Raw genomic sequence first — 22,289 nt, forward strand, 5'->3', positions numbered from 1 at the left:
CTGGAGTGTCCCATCATTGTTTCCTAAAATTTTGTCCCTCAAACCAGTTATTCTTCATTTGTTCAATCTCCGTGTACAAGCTCCTGTTGTGGGTCCGGCTCTTCCCAGCACTCGCTCGCGTGTCCTCGACCAGGCTGTAGTTTCCGTAAGCACGCACAGTGAACCAAAAGGTGCGTCCTGTATTCACCGCCGTGTACAGGGTAGCTTGCCCAGGGTGGTAACCCATAATGGTGAAACACTGACTGGACAGTGCATGGGATGCCCTCCCCTGCTCTGCTGGTCACTTCTGAAAGTGCAAAATAATCTGTCACTAGTTCAGTCCTCACAGGCTAAAATGACTATACATGGAGTTTATTTGCACACTGAACAATGCACGGATGGTGACTGACGCAGATAGATATTAAAAGGGTGTAATAATCAAACTTGCACAATATTACATAGAGTCTACAGCACAGAGGCAGACCATTCACCCCAACTGGTTTATGCCCCACCCAGGGAGTGGTGAACCTGTGGAATTCTCTACCACACAAGGCAGTGGAGGCCAACTTATTAAATATATTCAAGAAGGAGTTAGATATATTTCTTAAGGCTAAAGGGATCAAGGGATATGGGGAGAAGGCAGGGGCAGGGTACTGAATTTGGATGATCAGCCATGATCTCATTAAATGGCGGAGCAGTCTCGAGGGGCCGAATGGCCTACTCCTGATCCTATCTTCTGTGATCTGACTGCTTAATAAAAGACACGTTAAATTCCTTGCAGCTCTTTCTAGTAAGGTTTTAGTGTTGATCTCTGATGGTAGGTTGCATGTGAACGCTTCTTCACCATGTGTCAAATGGGGAACTGATGGCCCAAGAAATCCTGCGGTTTATAAAGTGTCTTTCCCTATTGACGGCGGATTTATGCTCAATGATCAAGCAATTAAAATATTCGCAAAGGCAAAATACTGCAGATGCTGGAAATCTCAAATAAAACCAAGCGCTCAGCCGGTCAGGCAGCATCTGCGGAGAGAGAGAAGCAGAGTTAACGTTTCAGGTTGATGACCCTTCGTCAGAACTGGAAAAGGTTAAGAGATCTAACGGGTTTTAAGCAAGTGCGGAGGTGGGGGGAGGGGAGGAAAGAACAGAAGGGACGTTCTGTGATGGGGTGGAAGGCAGGAGAGATTAAAAGACAAAAGATGGGTCTAGGTGTAAATGGAAATAGCAGAATCAGCAACAGCTGCCGTCGGAAAAAATGTGTCCAAGGTTATGGTCTGAAATTGTTGAACTCGGTGTTGAGCTCGGACGGCTGTAAAGTGCCTAATCAAATTAAAATGTCTACTTGTTCTCTGGGCACATTTCTGAAAGATCTCTCGGCTCTCGAAAGATGCATGTACGGGGACTCAACCGTGAGAATGATCTTACGATACAAGAATTGAAATAGGGTAAGAAGGTTTAAAAAAAAAGACCCAGCAATATAATGAGCAGCCTGACCTCTTACATGACCCAAGGATCTACTGAGGGCAGTCAACCTCTAATTGACCCAAGGAAGGCGCAGTAATTGTACATTGTCATAAGGAGATGTGCCTAGTTACACATTGCTATTCAGCCGCAGAGTAATACATTGTCCATTATATGGTATAACAACAACTTGCATTTATTTAGCACCCTTAACCTAAAGCGTCCCAAGGTGCTTCACAGGAGCGTTCTCAAACACAATGGGGTACCGAGCCATGTAAGGAGATATTGGGACAGATGACCAAAAGCTCGATCAAAGAGAGAGATTTTAAGGAGCGTCTTGGAGGCGGAGAGGTTTAGGGAGGGAATTCCAGAGCTTGGGGCTCAGGCAGCTGAAGGCACGGCCACCAACGGTGGAGCGATGGAAATCGGGGGATGCACAGGAGGCCAGAATTGGAGGAACGCAGAGACCTCGGAGAGTTATAGGGCCGGAGGAAGTTACAGAGACGGGGAGAGGGCGAGGCCAGGGAGGGATTTGCAAACAAGGATGAGAATAATGCTTCTAGAAACATAGAAGATGAGTAGGCCCTTCGAGCCTGCTCCGCCATTCATAGAGTCATAGAGTAATACAGCACGGATAGAGGCCCTTCGGCCCATCGTGTCCGCGCCGGCCATCAAGCCCTGTCTAATCCCATATTCCAGCATTTGGTCCGTAGCCTTGTATGCTATGGCATTTCAAGTGCTCATCCAAATGCTTCTTAAATGTTGTGAGGGTTTCTGCCTCCACAACCCTTTCAGGCAGTGAGTTCCAGACTCCAACCACCCTCTGGGTGAAAAAGTTCTTTCTCAAATCCCCTCTAAACCTCCCGCCCTTTACCTTGAATCTATGCCCCCTAGTTACTGACCCCTCTACTAAGGGAAAAAGCTCCTCAGCATCCATCCTATCTATGCCCCTCATAATTTTGTACACCTCAATCATGTCCCCCCTCAGCCTCCTCTGCTTCAATGAGATCATGGCTGATCATCCAAATTCAGTACCCTGTCCCTGCTTTCTCCCCATATCCCTTGATCCCTTTAGCCTTAAGAAATATATCTAACTCCTTCTTGAATATATTTAATGAATTAGCCTCTACTGCCTTGTGTGGTAGAGAATTCCACAGGTTCACCACTCTCTGGGTGAAGAAATTCCTCCTCATCTCTGTCCTAAATGGCTTACCCCTTATCCTTAGACTGTGACCCCTGGTTCTGGACTCCCCTGCCATCGGGAACACCCTGCATCTAGTCCTGTTAGAATTTTATAAGTTTCAATGAGATCCCCTCTCATTCTTCTAAACTCCAGCGAATATAAGCCCAATCGACCCAATCTCTCCTCATACGTCGTTCCTGCCATCCCAGGTATCAGCCTGATGAATCTTCGCTGCACTCCCTCCATGGCAAGAACATGTCCTTATAGAGTGACTTACTTTAAGTAGCATCAGAGAGATAGACACACAGGCGTGTTCTTGGGATGAAACTACCTTGTCACGATGCACAGCAACATCACTGGCTGGGTTGCTGTTTCTTTCAATGTTCACACCTTCAATCCGGTGGTCTCGCAGCAACTGTGCTAAAGCATCTCATTCTGGGCTGGATCCTTGGTGTTTTTTCACACCTTTGTGCATCATATGAGATGCTTTGGGAGGCAAGTTTTCTGCGAACTTGGGCTAAGCAGTGTTTAGAGTCGCCGTGCTGGCCTTTTTTTGTATCCGGTTCCCGCTACTGTCTCCCGATGCCATCTCTCCAGGCAAGATAGTCACGTCTCAAGATTCTCCTGAGGGTTTCCCGCATCAAGCACTCGCCTCCGTTATCTTCGGTTAGTTCATAGAATCATACAGCACAGAAGGAGGCTGTTCAGCCCATTGAATCCGCAGCTCTGGAAAGAGCTGTCCAATTACAACAACAACAATTTGCATCTACATAGCGCCTCCAATGCAGTAAAACGTCCCACAGGACATCACCAAACAAATCTTGATACCGAACCACACAAGACGCTGGGCTAGGTGACTAAAAGCTTGGTCAAAGAGGTAGGTTTTAAGGAGCGTCTTAAAGGAGGAGAGAGACGGAAGGGAATTCCAGAGCTTAGGGTCTCGAGCGTCTCATTTGAGGGGATAGGTCTAAGGAGGGAACCCCAGAGCCTAGGCAGCTGAAGTACAAAGAATGTACTGCACAGAAACAGGCCATTCAGCCCAACTGATCCATGCTGGTCTTTATGTTCCACAGCCCGGAGGAAAACCTGCAAAATCCCTGGAAAATGGTGTTTGTGCTGTTTCCATGGTTCTTCCAGTGAAGTTAAGGTGGTCAAGCGGGGAAATCCCTGCTGCGATTCACCCCTATAGAGTTTTTAATGATTTGAAATCAGGCTTGATCCAGCGTTGGTGGCTGCAGGGTCCCAAGTATCTACCTTCACATCTGAATTCAGGTGGCGGCTAGCCTCTGGGTTGCATAGACGGACTGTACCTGCTTGGTATTGGAGGGACACAACCTCTGCTTCCTTGCTACAGCTCCTGAGAGCATTGGACAGGCTGGGGCTCTTTCTCTAGAACAGAGAAGGCTGAGGGGTGACCTGATAGAGGTCTTTAAGATTATGATCGGGTGGATGTAGAGAAGATGTTTCCACTTGTGGGGGGCGACCAAAACTCGGGGCCATCAATATGAGATAGTCACTAATAAATCCAATAGGGAATTCAGGAGAAACTTCTTTACCCAGAGAGTGGTGAGAATGTGGAACTCGCTACCACAGGGAGTGGTTGAGGCGAATAGTATGGATGCATTTAAGGGGAAGCTGGATAAACACATGAGGGAGAAAGGAATAGAAGGATATGCTGATAGGGTGAGAGGAAGAGGGGTGGGAGGAGACTCGTGTGGAGCATAAACACCGGTCCAGACCAGTTGGGCTGATTGGCTTGTTTCTGTGCTTTAAATTCTATGTAATTCTATGTTACAATTTCCAAATTATATCTTAAAGAAGAATCTTTGGGAGGCCATTTGAAAACAAAGCATTAAATAAGAAGTAGAGGTAAAGGCACCACTTCTGTGGCCAGTAGGTCAGGAAGGAAGGGTGTCACGTTCAGTCCCCGGTCTGTGCGGAGTTAGCTGTTCTCACCTGATGCATTTAAGGGGAAGCTAGATAAACACATGAAGGAGAAAGGAATAGAAGGTTATGTTGATAGGGTGAGATGAAGAGGGGTGGGAGGAGGCTCGTGTGGAGCATAAACACCGGCACGGACCAGTTGGGCCGATTGGCCTGTTTCATTATATGTATTCACCACCAGGTGACCAAGACTGCAACACACACATGACCCAGCCATATCGAGCTGCTGTTCTATGTTCTGAGAGCAGGTTGTGAAACTTAGGGTTGTGGTTAAGCTGGGAGCTAATGTTGGAACTGGGGCTAAGGCTAGGGGTAATGCCTGGCTTAGGGGTACGACCCTGGCGATGGTGAGGGTTAAAAGCTAGGGCAAGGGTAAAGGTTGCAAGCTCCAGGGCCAGTGTCGTCGTAAATCTTGGGTTTACGGTAAAAAAGGGGTGTGGGCGAAAAGCAAGAGTAAGGCATAATGACTATCTTGCATTTATGGCCCCTAGTTTTGGTCTCTTTCCCCCCCCCCCCCCCCCCCCAACAAAGGTAACATTGTGGGGTAGAAATTTGTCCCGGGCAGAGTCGCAAAGCAGGCGGTATCGGCTCGGCCGCCCGTTATACGCAGCGTCTGATCTTCAGTTCCATACTGACCGCAACACAACTGAAGATCAGGCGCAGCGTATCACGGGCGGCCGGTCCAATACCCCCCCGCTTTGCACCACCGCCCGTGACCAATTTCTACCCCCCCCCCTGCACCCCCGCTCTGCGTTTACCCTATCGTAACCTCATAGACTTCGATCAGGTCAGCCCTGGGCTTGGGAGCTACTGCATCGATGGGTGTTAATGTTGGGAGTTAAGCTGAGGGAAGGATAAGGTTAGGATGACGGCCAGGCCTCGCTGTTCACAGAGGATGTTCCGTAAAACGAAGGCAAGAGTGGAGAGGAAGGAGTGAAAATGGAAAGGAAAGCCCAGAGAAATACAGGATATAAAGAAACCAACAGCAACAACTTGTATTTATATAGCGCCTTTAACATAGTAAAATGTCCCAGGGCGCTGCACAGGAGCGATTATCAAACAAAATTTGACACCGAGCCACATAAGGAGATATTAGGGCAGGTGACCAAAAGCTCGGTCAAAGAGGTAGGTTTTAAGGAGCGGCTTAAAACTAGGAAAGAAAATATGGAAGAGCAGGCTAACAGGAGGGGAGTCACTGGGCATAGAAACATAGGAGCAGGTGTAGGCCATTCGGCCCCTCGAGCCTGCTCCGCCATTCAATGAGATCATGGCTGATCATCCAAATTCAGTACCTTGTCCTTGCCTTCTCCCCATATCCCTTGATCCCTTTAGCCTTAAGAAATATATCCAACTCCTTCTTGAATATATTTAATGACCTGGCCTCCACTGCCCTCTGTGGTAGAGAATTCCACAGGTTCACCACTCTCTGGGTGAAGAAATTCCTCCTCATCTCAGTCCTAAATGGCTTACCCCTTATCCTTAGACTATGACCCCTGGTTCTGGACTCCCCGGCCATCGGAAACATCCTTCCTGCATCTAGTCTGTCCAGGCCTGACAGAATTTTATAGGTTTCGATGAGATCCCCTCTCAATCTTCTAAACTCCAGTGAGTATAAGCCCAATTGACACAATCTCTCCTCATACGTCATTCCTGCCATCCCAGGTATCAGCCTGGTGAATCTTTGCTGCACTCCTTCCATGGCAAGAACGTCCTTCCTCAGATAAGGCAACCAAAACTGCACACAATACTCAAGGTGCAGTCTCACCAAGGCCCTGTACAATTGCAGCAAGACATCCTTGTTCTTGTACTCGAACCCTCTTGCTACGAAGGCCAACATACCATTTGCCTTCTTAACCGCCTGCTGCACCTGCATGCTTACCTTCAGCGACTGGTGCACAAGAACACCCAGGTCTCTTTGCACTTCCCCTTCTCCCAATCTATTGCCATTCAAATAATAATCTGCCTTCCTGTTTTTGCCACCAAAGTGGATAACCTCACATTTATCCACATTATAGTGCATTTGCCATGTTTCTACCCAATCACCCAACCTGTCCAAATCGTACTGGAGTTTCACGACATCCTCCTCACAGCATACCCTCCCACCCAGCTTTGTGTCGTCTGCAAATTTGGAGATATTACATCCAATTCCCTCGTCCAGATCATTAATATATATTGTGAACAGCTGGGGTCCTAGGACCGATCCTTGCAGTACCTCACTAGTCACTGCCTGCCACTCGGAAAACGATCCGTTTATTCCAACTCTTTACTTTCTATCTGCCAACCAGTTCTCTATCCAAGTCAATACCTTGCCCCCAATCCCATGTGCCTTAATTTTGCACGCTAATCTCTTATGTGGGACCTTATCGAAAGCCTTCTGAAAGTCCAAATACACCACATCCACTGGTTCTCCCTTATCCATTTTACCAGTTACATCCTCAAAAAATTCCAGTAGATTAGTCAAGCACGATTTACCTTTTGTAAATCCATGTTGACTTTGTCCGATCCTGCCACTGCTTTCCAAGTGCTCTGCTATTACATCTTTTATAATGGACTCTAGCATTTTCCCCACTACCGATGTCAGGCTTACTGGTCTATAATTCCCCACTTTTTCTCTACCACCTTTTTTGAATAGTGGGGTAACATTAGCTACCCTCCAATCCATGGGTACTGTTCCAGAGCCTATCGAGTTCTGGAAAATGACCAGCAATGCATCTACTATTTCTAGGGCCACTTCCTTAAGTACCCTAGGATGTAGATTATCAGGCCCAGGGGATTTATCGGCCTTCAGTCTGTGGAAATGTAAATAAAATGGCCAACAATCTAGCTAACAAAATGGCTTTGCAAATGGCTTCGCATAGGAATGAATTGCACAAAGTAATAATAGATGTTTTTAGTTTCGGAATGGGATCAAAGAGGAATTTCAGCTTCGAAAAATACAAGCATAGCTGAACTGGCAGTTTGCCAACTGAAGTAAGAAGGAAGAGGGACACCTGCTCATTGGCCTGTGGTTTAGTATTAAGGAACAATAAAGGTCACAAGGGCTTAACTTTTAGGTAGAAGATTGAATCACTGCAGGATATGGTCAACTAGCTATTGTACGGCATCCAATCACTATTCGGCACCTCAGAAAGGCACACGCTGTGGTAAGACAAGATAGGAACTTGTGATCCAGGTGGTTAGATTAGTAGGGATAAGAAGCGGAATTGAAAGAATAGGCTTTGTTTGATGAAAGTTGTTTTTAAAGAAATTAGTGTTGCTAAACCAATGATGTAATATCCACGTGATTATCTGGAACTTGTTTATTCCAATGTATAAATATGAGCCTCTTGCAAACGTTCGTTGGAGTTGTAAGTATCAACCTTTGATTGTACTGCTCTCCCCTTGTACAAGTAAATAAAGGTATTGTTTGCCAGTTACCAGGCGTCTGAGTCTTGCTCGAACTTCAACAAGTCCCATCAATTTTCCTAACACCATTTCCCTACAAATACTGATTTCTTTCAGTACCACCCTCTCATCAGACCCTATGTTCCCCGGCATCTCTGGGAGGTTATTTGTGTCCTCCTTTGTGAAGACAGAACCAAAATATGTATTTAGTTGGTCTTCCATTTCTTTGTTCCCCATGATAAATTCCCCTGATTCTGACTGCAAGGGACCTACGCTTGACTTCACCAATCTTTAACTCTTCACATATCTATAAAAGCTTTTACAGTCAGTTTTTATGTTCCCTGCAAGCTTACTCTCATATTCTATTTCCCCCTTCTTAATTAATCCCTTTGTCCTCCTTTGTTGAATCCTAAACTACTCCCAATCCTCAGGATTATTGCCTTTTCTGGCCAATTTATATGTCCTCTCCTTGGATCTTATGCTATCCCTAATTTCCCTTGTTAGCCACGGTTGAGTCACCTTTTTTGTTTTATTTTTATGCCAAACTGGGATGAACAATTTCTGTAGTTCATCCATTCGGTCTTTGAATGTTTGCCATTGCCTATCCACCGTCAACCCTTTGAGTGACATTCCCCAATCAATCCTACCCAACTCGCGCCTCAGACCATCGTAGTTTCCTTTATTTAAATTTAGGACCCCAGTCTCTGATTCAACTACTTCATTCTCCATCTTAATGAAGAATTCGATCATATTATGATCGCTCCAACCCAAGAGGCCTCGTACAACAAGATTGCTAATTAATCCTTTCTCGTTACATAATACCCAGTCTAAGATGGCCTGATCTCTGGTCCAGGAAACCATCCCGTAAACACTCCAGGAATTCCTCCTCCACAGTACTGTTACTAATTTGGTTAGCCCAATCTATATGTAGATTAAAGTCACCCATGATGACTGCTGTGCCCTTATTGCACGCTTCTTTAATTTCCCTTTTAATGCCATCCCCAACCTCCGCCTTACTGTTTGGAGGTCTATATACCACTCCCACTAACGTTTTCTGCCCCTTAGTATTTCTCAATTCTACCCATACAGATTCCACATCATCAGAGCTAATATCCTTCCTTACAATTGTGTTAATCCCTTCTTTAACCAGTAATGCTACCCCACCTCCCTTTCCTTTTTGCCTATCTTTCCTGAATATCGAATACCCCTGGATGTTGAGTTCCCAGCCTGGGCCATCCTTGAGCCACGTTTCCGTAATCCCAACCAAATCATATTCGTTTACTTCTATTTGCGCAGCCAATTCATCCACCTTATTACGAATGCTCCTCGCATTAAGACACAAAGCCTTCAGGCTTGTTTTTTTAACGCTCTTAGACCTATTAGAATTATTATTTACTGTGGCCATGTTTGATTTAAACCGTTGATTTCTCTGACTGCCACTTTTGTTTTTCTCCTTCCTATCTTTTGCTTTTATCCTTGTTTCCCTTTCCTCTGTCTCCCTGCTCAGGTTCCCAAACCCCTGCCATTTTAGTTTAAACCCTCCCCCAGAGCACTAGCAAACACTCCCCCTAGGACATCGGTTCCAACCCTGCCCAGGTGCAAACCGTCCGGTTTGAACTGGTCCCACCTTCCCCAGAACCGGTTCCAATGTCCCAGGAACTTGAATCCCTCCCCGTTGCACCTTTCCTCTAGCCACGTATTCATCTGAAATATCCTTCTATTTCTACTCTGACTAGCACGTGGCACTGGTAGCAATCCTGAGATTACTACCTTTGAGGTCCTATTTTTTAATTTACCTCCTAACTCCCTATATTCCGCTTTTAGGACCTCATCCCGCTTTTTACCTATATCGTTGGTGCCTATATGCACCACGACAACTGGCTGTTCACCCTCCCCTTCCAAGATGTTCTGCAGCCGCTCGGAGACATCCTTGACCCTTGCACCAGGGAGGCAACACACCATCCTGGAGTCTCGTTTGCGGCCGCAGAAACGCCTATCTATTCCCCTTACAATAGAATCCCCTATTACTATAGCTCTACCTCTCTTTTTCCTCCCGTCCTATGCAGCAGAGCCACCCCTGGTGCCAGGAAGTTGGCTGCTGCTGCTTTCCTCTGATAAGCCATCCCCCCCAACAGCACTCAAAGTGGTGTATCTGTTTGAGAGGGAGATGTCCACAGGGGACCCCTGCACTACCTGCCTGCACCTAGTACTCTGCCTGTTGGTCACCCGTTCCCTTTCTGCCTGTCCAACCTCTACCTGCGGTGTGTCCAACTCCGTAAACGTGCTATTCACGACGTCCCGAGCATCGCGAACGCTCCAGTATGCATCCAATCGCAGCTCCAGTGCCGCAATGCGGTCTGTCAGTAGCTGCAGCTGGGTACACTTCCTGCACATGTAGTTGTCAGGGACAGAGGAAGTGTCGCTGAGTTCCCACATATCGCAGGAGGAGCATACCACAGCACCGGGCTGTCCTGCCATGACTTACCCTTTAATTAATTGAATTTAAATTAAATCAATCAATCCCACTAATTACACTACAGTTAAATGGTTTACCAACAGTCCCGCTACACCAGAGAGACCTTAGTAACTATAAACCACAGAGTTTAAGTTTATAAAGAGAGAAATACTCACCAACCAATCACCTACCTGCTTTCTGGTGACGTCACACTTTGATTACTTTTTACTTCCCTCCCTCCCCCTGAGCTCGGAGACTGGAGACTGGTACGATGTTGAAAGATGTAAGAAGTCACACAACACCAGGTTATAGTCCAACAGCTTTATTTGAAATCACAAGTTTTCGGAGCGCTGCTCCTTCGTCAGGTGATTTCAAATAAAGCTGTTGGACTATAACCTGGTGTTGTGTGACTTCTTACATTTGTCCACCCCAGTCCAACACCGGCATCTCCACACGATGTTGAAAGAGACCAAGGTGCACATCTGGTGGTGCTAAGTGTGTCCGCTCAGGAACATAAGAAAACAGCCGAAACCACTGATGTAAACCGCACATATGGTCTAAATTGTACTTAACAACCGAATAAATGAAATGTTCACCCAACTCTGCTATTTTATGGGAAAGAGGCCAAAGTTATGGATTTCATTTGCAGTAGCTCGCAGCGGGTAGTGAACTCCTGATCAGCATTTGATATATTTAAACGACGTGAAGCATGCATGTGAAAAGCTACTCTCTTTTTCTCCCTCTTTTTGTCTCCATTGTTTATTGATTTAAAGGCGCGTTTCCACTTGGTGCCTGTTCCTGTATATCACTCCTGCGAGTTCACATTCCTCCCCAGAGTCCATTGCATTTGGAATAGCATCCAATCGCACCACTAGTTGTTCTGCCAGTCACTATGCTGGCCTATGTAATCCCTTCTAATACGCACCGGGCAATACAGACAGGGGAGGGGGGAGGGCGAAAAGAGGACTGCATTGCTAAGCCGAACCAACTCGTTAATAAAATGAACCTTGCAGTTAGAACTGGGTCACTGTTCTGATTCCAATTCTTTTAGCTTGCACTGTGTGTGTGTGTGTGTCTGTGTGTTCTGCTAGAAATTTCTGTCTGGATGGTGGGTGGGGGAAGGGAGGGAGGGAGGGAGGGAGGGGGAGGGGAAAGGGGGTGGCTGACACAAGCTCAATGCAGTTGGGAGATGATCCAGAGCAGAAGGCTGCTGTGACTAAGCATTGAGCAATCTGACATTTCAGCCAAGACTACAGCCAGACAGCGAGAGAGAGAGAGACAAGAGACAGAGAGAGAGCAGTACAACAAACGAAATAAAGGGGAGGGAAGGACGATTTTTCTACAAAATCCGCTGCGTGCGCTCAGAGAATCACCATGCCAAAAGCAGGAGGAGAGTACGTATTCCAAGCTTCAGGTTAATTTTGGTTTTAGAAATTTTGACCTTCTAATTAGCACCGGCTCCGAAACTGTGCCGAATAAATAGATGTCCTTTTATGGATATTGCTTGTGATATTTGCCTGCGAGTCGTGAGAGAAAGAAAAAGAATTAACGTGCTAATGAGTTTTGGAATTTGCTGTTAAACGGAACTAATTGATCTCCGCGTTGATGAAGTAAATGAGCTGGAGGCTTAAATCACAGTCCACTCTGATTTGCAGAGATTCCAGCCGCCCATCTGGGTGACTGTCTGTGAAAGTGCGTTTATTAAATCTTGACTTCAGTCAGCGATTCGATGTATAAAGTTTGTTCTTGTACACTGCCTGTTTTATCGGTAGCACGAGTCACATGTTGTAATGTGAGTTGTGTGGGGGGGAGGGGTGGGGTTGGGGGTTAGGTTTGATCGGATATGTTTTTTATTTTTAAAGTCTCTTGAGATTTCTGTCACAAAATGAGGGCCAGGTGGGCCAGATTCTGATTTGCTCTATTATGTTGTTCCCCCTGCCCTGCCCTGCACCATCTGCATGAGCTGAGCGAGAGTGCAACTGACCTTCATTCTGGCCTGATCATTCTTTCCTGGTGTCTACTTGTACAATTCTGCCTCATTTATTCAACTGGGCCTGCTAGTCTCGACCAGTAACACCATCCTTCAGATTTATTTATCTATTGCCCAACTTTAGAAGGACATCGAGTCTACAGCACAGACACAGGCCGCTCGGTCCCACCAGTCTGTGCCGGTGTCCGTGCTCCGCACCAGTCTCCTCCCGCTCTTCATCTCATCCTATCGGCGTGGCCTTCTATTCCTTTCTCCCTCGTGTGTTTATCCAGCTTCCCCTTAAATGCATCTCTGTTATTCGCTTCAACCCCTCCCTGCGGTAGCGAGTTCCACATTCTCGCCACTCTCCGGGTAATTCCTTCCTGGATTTATCATTGAATGATACAGCACAGAAGGAGGCCATTGGGCCCATTGTGCCAGAGCTTTGAAAGAGCTCTCCGATTAGTTCCACTGCCCTAATCTTTCCCCATAGCCCTGTACTTATTAGTGACTCTTATATGTATGGCCCCTAGTTTTGGACTCCCTCACAAGTGGAAACATCTTTTCTCAGTCTGCAATATGCGTGGGGCGAACAAATGAAGGACAGAGTCATGATGAGTTGCTAGTTCATGAGCTTGCTTTACTGGGCCAGAGCAAACTGAGCATGCTCATACCAAACCATGTGACAAAACATGTGATAACAGATTGCAACGTCTGCCCTATCAAACTCTTTCATAATTGTAAAGACCGCCACCAGGTCACCCCTCGGTCATCTCTTTTCTAGAGAAAAGAGCCCCAGCCTGATCATTCCTTCCTGGTGTCTACTTGTATAATTCTGCCTCATTTATTCAACGAGGGAGAGAAAGTTATTTAGTTTTGGAGGGTGTTCGAAGGGCCTTAATACAACTGAAGGCTGTTCCCAATAGTTGATGGTACAAGGACCAGGTGACACAGATTTAAGGTTTTGGGCAAGAGATACAGGGGGGACGTGAGGAAAAACTTTTTTACGCAGCGAGTGGTGAGGACCTGGAACTCGCTGCCGACGGAAGTGGTGGAAGCGGAGACACTCAATGTTTTCAAAGGGAGACTGGATAGGCACTTGAGGGAAATAAACTTGCAGGGCTACGGGGATAGAGCGGGGGAATGGGACTGACTGGATTGCTCCACAGAGAGCCGGCACGGACTCGATGGGCCGAATGGCCTCCTTCTGTGCTGTTATGACTCTATGAAAGGATTTGATGCTGTCTGTCCTCAACCATAAGGATGAAAGTTGAGTGATTCATGTACTTGTGACTACTCGTAAGGTCGTGAGGGACCCATTAGTGTTCCCCAACCTAAATCATTTATTTTGCGCCCCCTTTCCTGAGGTTGCTGACCCATTCTTGGATACTGCATCACCTAATGTCCTCCAGTACCCCAGCCACTTCACCATTTTTCATCTGTGAATCCCAATGACAGTTGGGTGTTGGCACACTATTGGGCTGAGCTTAATCTGCCCTTGCCTAACATCCACATGCATGCACGTTTTAAAAAATATTTGTTCATGGGATGTGGGCATCACAAGGCCAGCATTTATTACCCATCTTTAGTTGCCATTGAGAAGGTGGTGGTGAGCCCCCTTCTTGAACTGCTGCAGTCCGTGTGGTGAAGGTGCTCCCACGGTACTGTGAGGGAAGGAGTTCCAGGATTTTAACCCAGCGACGATGAAGGAACAGCCGAAATATTTCCAAGTCAGGATGGTGTGTGACTTGGAGGGGAACTTGGAGGTGATGGTGTTCCCATGCGCCTGCTGCCCTTGTCCTTCTAGGTGGAAGAGGTCACGGGTTTGGGAGGTGCTGCCGAAGAAGCCTTGGCGAGTTGCTGCAGTGCATCTTGTAGATGGTCCACACTGCAGCCACGGTACGCCGGTGGTGGAGGGAGTGAATGTTTAAGGCAGTTTCAAGGGTTGCTGGATAGTGATCAGGACTGGGAACCATGCCTAATCGCTGTCCTCTCTGGTCAAAAGCTCCTGAGGTACAATGGTAGCATGCGGCTCAGATCAGCTCACTCAACACCGACCAGGGCTCGAAGCTGGGGCCATCCTGGTAAAGTACCAGACTGTAATATTTACCAACTCAACTTTTGGAGTGCATCCAAAGCACCTGCTCCTTCATGCAGTATATTGAGAGGAATTTTAAAGAACAGTGCAGTCCATCATTGTAGTCTTTTGAGGACAGTGACAGTTTAATAGGTCGTATTCGCATCGCCTCACTTGATCAGACAGAACAGTGATACAGGAGAACATGCTGCAGTATGCTAATAAGAACATAAGAATTGGGAGCAGGAGTCGGTCATTCGGCCCCTCGAGCCTGCTCCACCATTCAATAAGATCATGGCTGATCTTCGACCTCAACTCCACTTTCCCGCCCTATCCCCATTTCCCATGATTCCCCGAGAGTCCAAAAATCTATCGATCTCAGCCTTGAATGTACTCAATGACTGAGCCTCCACAGCCCTCTGGGGCAGAGAATTCCAAAGATTCACAACCCTCTGAGTGAAGAAATTCCTCCTCATCTCAGTCTTAAATGGCCGACCCCTTATCCTGAGACTGTGACCCCTAGTTCTAGACTCTCCAGCCAGGGGAAACAACCTCCCAGCATCTACCCTGTCAATCCCCCTCAGAATCTTGTATGTTTCAATGAGATCACCTCTCATTCTTCTAAACTCCAGAGAGTATCGGCCCAATCTACACAATCTCTCCTCATGGGACAGCCCTCTCATCCCAGGAATCAATCTAATGAACCTTCGTTGCACCGCCTCCAAGGCAACTATATCCTTCCTTAGATAAGGAGACCAAAACTGTGCCCAGTTATGGTCTCGCCAAATGTGTACAATATAGTGCGGTATAAATCTGGCCATGGAAAAGGAAATTGGGCGGAGGGCGAACTGGGCTGCCGATTCGCTGTCGCCCCCATTTTGCGATACCACCCAAGACGGATTTATACTCCAGTGCCCTTAATAAATAAATAGCAAAAAAAAAAAACACCTGCTGCCTGCTCCCTTAAGGTTCCATTGGTGACCCCCCCATGCTGGAAGGTATGTGTGAACAGCGGGTGAGGGCAGGGTCCGGGTTTAGCACTGCCGCCGGGAACCATTCAATAGCCTGGCATCACTCACTGTCCGAGCTCCCGCAGCAAGAGTGGCGAGGTTACTCGAGGACACTCGGGTTCTGTATAAGTGGACGCTGGCATGAGTCAGCACCTTCATGGGAGAAGGAGAAAAATTGAAGGGACAAATTAATTTTTTTAATAAATTCGTTAGAGGAGAAAGTGTGAGTAATTCCTCCCGCCCCTTTTTATATCTCCAAACTTAATTTATATAAATAGAAAGACTTGCACCCTGATGTAGCACGTTGTCACGTCCCTCACAAACATCTCAAAGTGCTCTGTGTACCGTGTTCTCGCAGCTCTTACCATTGGCAGCTATGTTCATACAGCAAAATTCCACAGGCAGAAATAAGATGATTAACTGGATAATGTTCATTCCTCAACCACTAGCCCTAAATTAACAGAGTACCGGTTTGTGGGATCTTACTGTGCGCAAATTTGGCTGCTGCGTTTCCCACATTACGACAGTGACCGCACTTCAAAAAAAAGTACTTCATTGGCTGTGAAGCGCTTTGGGATGGTCTGAGGTCGTGAAAGGCGCTATATAAATGCAATGTCTTTCTTTGTTTTAAAATTCCCACAGGAGAAAGGGAGGGCCGAGGGAGGAAAGAATTACAGAGAATGTACAGCACAGAAACAGGCCATTCGGCCCATCTGGTCCGTGCCGGTGTTTCTGCTCCACACCAGCCTCCTCCCGCCCCTCTTCATCTCACCCCATCAACATATCCTTCTATTCCTTTCTCCCTCGTGTGTTTATCTAGTTTCTCCTTTAAATGTATCTATACTATTCACCTCAACCACTCCCTGTGGCAGCGAGTTCCACATTCTCACCACTCTCTGGGTAAAGAAGTTTCTCCTGAATTCCTATAGAATTCATTAGTGACTATCTTATATTTATGGACCCTAGTTTTGGACCCCCACACATCTTCTCAATGTCTACCCTATCGATCCCCTTCATAATTTTAAATACCTCCGGGGTATAGAATCTTCAGGCGAGACAGAGGGGGGTGTAAAAGGGGAGGGGGTGTTGCAATATTAATTAAGGAGTCAATTACTGCTGTAAGGAGGGATGATATATTAGCGGGTTCCTCTAATGAGGCCATATGGGTAGAACTTAAAAACAAAAAGGGGGCAAGCACTTTGCTGGGAGTGTACTATAGGCCCCCAAACAGTCAGGGGGAGATAGAGGAACAGATATGTAGGCAAATCTCAGAGAAGTGCGAAAATAATAGGGTAATAATAGTGGGGGATTTCAACTTCCCCAATATAAATTGGGACAGTCAGAGTGTGAAAGGCTTAGAGGGTGCAGAATTCTTAAAGTGCATCCAGGAGAGCTTTTTGAGCCAACATGTAGAAAGTCCTACAAGAGAGGGGGCGGTACTGGACCTAATTCTGGGGAATGTAGCCGGGCAAGTGGTGGAAGTGTCAGTAGGAGAGCATTTTGGCGACAGTGACCATAATTCGGTGAGATTTAAGGTGGTCATGGAAAAAGACAAAGACGGCCCGGAAATAAGGGTTCTAAATTGGGGGAAGGCCGATTTTAATATGATAAGGCAGGATCTGGCCAAAGTGGACTGGGAGCAGCTGCTTATAGGAAAATCCACATCAAAACAGTGGGAGACTTTCAGAAGGGAAATAGAGAGAGTACAACGCCAACATGTTCCTGTAAAGGTCAAGGGTGGGACCAACAAGCAAAGGGAACCTTGGATGACAAGGGATATACAAAAATGCATTAGAAATAAAAGGGGGGCTTTTGGCAGTTACAAAAGACTAAAGACAGAAGAAGCCCTAGAGGAGTATAAAAAGTGCAGGGGCATACTTAAAAAAGAAATTAGGAGGGCGAGGAGGGGCCATGAAATAACACTGGCGAGCAAAATAAAGGAAAATCCTAAGATGTTTTATAAGTATATTAAGGGCAAGAGGATAACCAGGGAAAGGGTAGGGCCCATTAGGGACCAAAGTGGCAATCTGTGTGTAGAGCCAGAGGATGTAGGCGGGGTTTTAAATGAATTTTTTGCATCTGTGTTCACTATGGAGAAAGACGATGCAGACATAGAAATCGGGCAAGGGGACTGTGACATACTTGAACATATTAGCATCGAGAGGGAGGAGGTGCTAGCGGTTTTAGCGGGCCAAAAAGTGGATAAATCCCCAGGCCCGGACGAGATGTATCCCAGGCTGCTGTGGGAGGCAAGGGAGGAGATTGCAGGGGCTCTGACACTAATTTTCAGAACCTCTCTGGCCACAGGGGATGTACCAGAGGACTGGAGAACAGCTAACATAGTACCATTATTCAAGAAGGGTAGCAGGGATAAACCAGGGAATTACAGGCCAGTGAGTCTAACATCTGTGGTGGAGAAATTATTGGAAAAAATTCTGAGGGACAAAATTAATCTCCACTTGGAGAGGCAAGGATTAATCGGGGATAGTCAGCATGGCTTTGTCAAGGGTAAATCATGTCTAACAAATCTGATCGAATTTTTCGAGGGGGTGACTAGTGGGGTGGATGAGGGAAATGCTGTGGATGTGGTTTACATGGACTTCAGTAAAGCTTTTGACAAAGTCCCGCATAGGAGACTGGTCAAGAAGGTAAGAGCCCATGGGATCCAGGGTGCCTTGGCGCGTTGGATCCTAAACTGGCTGAGTGGCAGGAGGCAGAGGGTGATGGTCGAAGGTTGCTTTTGTGACTGGAAGCCTGTGTCCAGTGGGGTACCTCAGGGATCGGTGCTGGGTCCCTTATTGTTTGTGATCTATATAAATGATTTGGATGAAAATGTAAAAGGTATGATCAGTAAGTTCGCAGATGACACGAAAATTGGTGGGGTGGTAAATTGCGAGGAGGAAAGCCTCCAGCTACAGGACGATATAAACGGGTTGGTCAGATGGGCGGAAAAGTGGCAAATGGAATTTAACCCTGAAAAGTGCGAGGTGATGCATTTTGGACGGACAAATAAGGCAAGGGAATACACAATGAGTGGTAGGACCCTAGGAAGTACAGAGGGTCAGAGGGACCTTGGTGTACATATACATAGATCCCTGAAGGCAGCGGAGCAGGTAGATAAGGTGGTTAAAAAGGCATATGGGATACTTGCCTTCATTAGCCGAGGCATAGAATATAAGAGCAGGGAGGTTATGATGGAGCTGTACAAAACGCTGGTGAGGCCACAGCTGGAGTACTGTGTGCAGTTCTGGTCGCCTCACTATAGGAAGGATGTGATTGCTTTGGAGAGGGTGCAGAGAAGATTCACCAGGATGTTACCTGGGATGGAGCGCCTCAGCTATGAAGAGAGGCTGGACAGGCTGGAGTTGTTTTCCTTGGAGCAGAGAAGGCTGAGGGGGGACCTGATTGAGGTGTACAAAATAATGAGGGGCATAGATAGGGTAGATAAAGAGGAACTTTTCCCCTTAGTGGGGGGGTCAATAACAAGGGGGCATAGATTCAGGGTAAGGGGCAGGAGATTTAGAGGGGATTTGAGGAGGAACTTTTTCACCCAGAGGGTGGTTGGAATGTGGAACTCAATGCCTGAAAGGGTGGTGGAGGCAGGAACTCTCACAACATTCAAGAAGCATTTGGATGAGCACTTGAAATGCCATTGCATACAAGGCTATGGACCAAGTGCTGGAAAATGGGATTAGACTGGACAGGGATGGATGGGCGGCGCAGACACGATGGGCCGAAGGGCCTCTTTCTGTGCTGTAAAACTCTATGACTCTATGACTCTATGACTCTCTGAGGCCACCCCTCAGCCGCAGACCAGGCCTATACTCTCTAGAGTTTAGAAGAATGAGAGGTGATCTCATTGAAACATACAAAATTCTTTCAGGGCTTGACAGGGAGGATGTTTCCCCCTGGCTGGGGAGTCTAGAACCAGGGGCCACAGCCTCAGGATAAAGGGTCGGCCATTCAGGACTGAGATGAGGAGGAATTTCTTCACTCAGAGGGTGGTGAATCTTTGGAATTCTCTGCCCCAGAGGGCTGTGGAGGCTCAGTCATTGAGTATATTCAAGACAGAGATCGATAGATTTTTGAATATTAAGGGAATCAAGGGATACGGGGATAATGCAGGAAAGTGGAGATGAGGTAGAAGGTCAGCCATGATCTTATTGAATGGCGGAGCAGGCTCGAGGGGCCGAATGGCCGACTCCTGCTCCTATTTCTTATGTTCCTATGTTCTTTTCTAGAGAAAAGAGTCCCAGCCTGTTCAGTCTTTCCTGATAGTCATAAACTCTCAGTTCTGGGATCATCTGGTATTGTAAGAACATAAGAATTCGGAGCAGGAGTCGGCCTCACAGCCCCTCGAGCCTGCTCCGCCATTCAATGAGATCATGGCTGCTCTTTGGCCTCAACTCCACTTTCCCGCCCGATCCCCATACCCCTTGATTCCCCTAGGGTCCAAAAATCTATCGATCTCAGCCTTGAATATACTCAACGACAGAGACTCCGCAGCCCTCTGGGGCAGAGAATTCCAAAGATTCACCACCCTCTGAGTGAAGAAATTTCTCCTCAATAATAAAGATTACAATAATAATTGTAATAAAGAAGTTTCAACAGCTTTAAAGCGCTGGGAAAGATTGGCGTTGGCGGCAGTGCAGTGATTGATGCTTACAACACAGTGAAGATGAGGAGGGAATGCATTTAGGACATCTATGGAGCAATGGCCGTAGCAGTAACAGTGGAACAGAGACACAGGAGATGTTGTCTCTGTAACTCACCCTCATTTTTGTGGCCTATTAAATCCACTGGCCACTGGGATGCAGCAGTAGCCATCCTCTGGCCAATGGAATCCACTCCCGACGGTTTGGAACGCGTTATTTAGGAAAGCTTAAATCAGGTTCAGGTACTGAGGTTGTGCACATCACTCACCGAGCAACTCATTGTGCAGCTGTGCACTATTGGGTGGAGGGGGAGGGGGACAATCCGTCAGCTGCTTGGATACCAGAATGGGCAAACAACTGGGAACCATTTGTATTCGTCTCAGAACAATGGAGCCCATCCTACGATTGAATTCAGAGACTGTGCTGCCCATTCAAAACCTGATGTGGAGATGCCGGTGTTGGACTGGGGTGGACAAATGTAGGAAGTCACACAACACCAGGTTATAGTCCAACAGCTTTATCATCATCAAAGACCCTACCCACCCCAGCCACAGTCTGTTCGCCCTCCTGCCATCTGGGAGACGCTACAGATGCATTCGCACCCTTACGACTAGATTTAGGAACAGCTTCTTTCCCAGGGCTGTCATCCTACTGAACTCCACAAATAAACTCTAAAGCCTGCACATCTGCCAATGCACTTTATTAGGGTTATGTTATGTTAATATACTACAAGCCAAATGTATGTTGAATGTTTAAATGTCTTAATCCAAATGTACACTCTTGGGAGCCGCAAGCCTACATTTCGTTGTACTGCACTTGTGCACTAACAATGACAATAAAAGTTGATTTGATTTGATTTGATTTGAAATCACAAGCTTTCGGAGCGTTGCTCCTTCGTCAGGTGAAGTCTTCTGACAAAGGAGCAGCGCTCCGAAAGCTTGTGATTTCAAATAAAGCTGTTGGACTATAACCTGGTGTTGTGTGACTTCCTACATTTAAAACCTGAATGAGGTAGACTTTTGCATTTGGTCCCAATTTGTGTGACGAGTGAGTGAGTCGCACTGTAATGGAATCGTGTGGTGATCACCCTCATTGGCCCCGCCGCCAGTCATCATAAACACTCCCCTGTGTGCTCTTTGGGATTGCTGACAGTTCAGAAGAGCCCTTTTAATGGCACGTGCTATACACAGGAACATAACAATCGCTAGATGAGAAAAGGCCAAGGTCCGTCTGGTTCAGCTTCTACCATCCCGTTAGTCGCCTGATCCGACGATAATAGAGTTATTGACCAATCACAGCGATCAATCTCGATCAATGAGTCTACAACAGACCCAGAGACAAGGTGAGGAAAACCCCCAGTGATGGAGAGCTTTGGGAACCAGAGGCCCAAAGTCACCCGTTCCTCCTGAGCTCGCTGCACTCCCCACACCTCACGTCTCCATTACTCAGATACTGGAGCGCAAAGTGTTATTTTCTGAAAGAAATCTCTCTAATTTGCATTTGAATGAATCAATACAAACTGCTTCCGCCGTCTCCCTGGTGAGCCTGTTCCACGGATTGGCCACTCGCTCACTGAAATATTATTCAGTGTTGAATTTACCCCCCTTCGAGCGCAGGCCGTGTCCTCTGGTTCTTCTGTTCCGGCCAAGGTGAAACAGCTTACCATGGTCGACATTATCCAGTCTCTTTAGAATCCTAAAAAACAGCAATCACATCACCTCTCAGCCTTCTCTTTGTCCAGTGAGAACATGCTCAATTTACACAATCACGCCCCATAGATCATAGAATGACACAGCACAGAAGGAGGCCATTCAGCCCATCGTGCCTAGGCTGGCTCTTTGAAAGCACTCTCCAATTAGTCCCACTCGTAGTCCAATCCCTCCATCCCCTCAATCATTCAGGTTGCTCTCCTCTGTATCACTTCACACATCTCTTTGTTGAGGGCAACACGTAAGGACTAGTTGCCAGTAAAGCCTAGTCGCACCTGGCTAACCGCTTTCTCGCCCTGATTTCCGCAGCGCAAAGTCAGAGGATATCTCGACCGCTATCCTTCAGCAGAAGCATCGGCCAAACCGGCTCATTGTGGATGAGGCCATTAATGACGACAACAGCATTGTGTCGCTGTCCCAGGTACGTAGAAACATCTCGCACCCTTACCGCCCGGCCTCAGTGCGT

General features: G+C 46.9%; 1 protein-coding gene across 1 annotated transcript in view; it reads left to right on the forward strand.

The window, feature by feature from the left end:
• Positions 1–11,580: 11,580 nt before the first annotated feature.
• LOC147097737 (transitional endoplasmic reticulum ATPase-like) overlaps positions 11,581–22,289 on the forward strand; it is a 56,166-nt gene continuing 45,457 nt past the window's right edge. Inside the window, exons 1-2 of the mRNA XM_085971784.1 lie at positions 11,581–11,797; positions 22,133–22,244. Of these exons, the coding sequence (XP_085827910.1) occupies positions 11,778–11,797; positions 22,133–22,244 (132 nt within the window). The 5' untranslated portion in view covers positions 11,581–11,777. The remainder of the gene's footprint in view (positions 11,798–22,132; positions 22,245–22,289) is intronic.

This window comes from Somniosus microcephalus, chromosome 31 (assembly GCF_052327205.1).
Source record: "Somniosus microcephalus isolate GS21.2 chromosome 31, FLI_Smic_1.0, whole genome shotgun sequence".
In the NCBI taxonomy this organism is placed as follows: domain Eukaryota; kingdom Metazoa; phylum Chordata; class Chondrichthyes; order Squaliformes; family Somniosidae; genus Somniosus; species Somniosus microcephalus.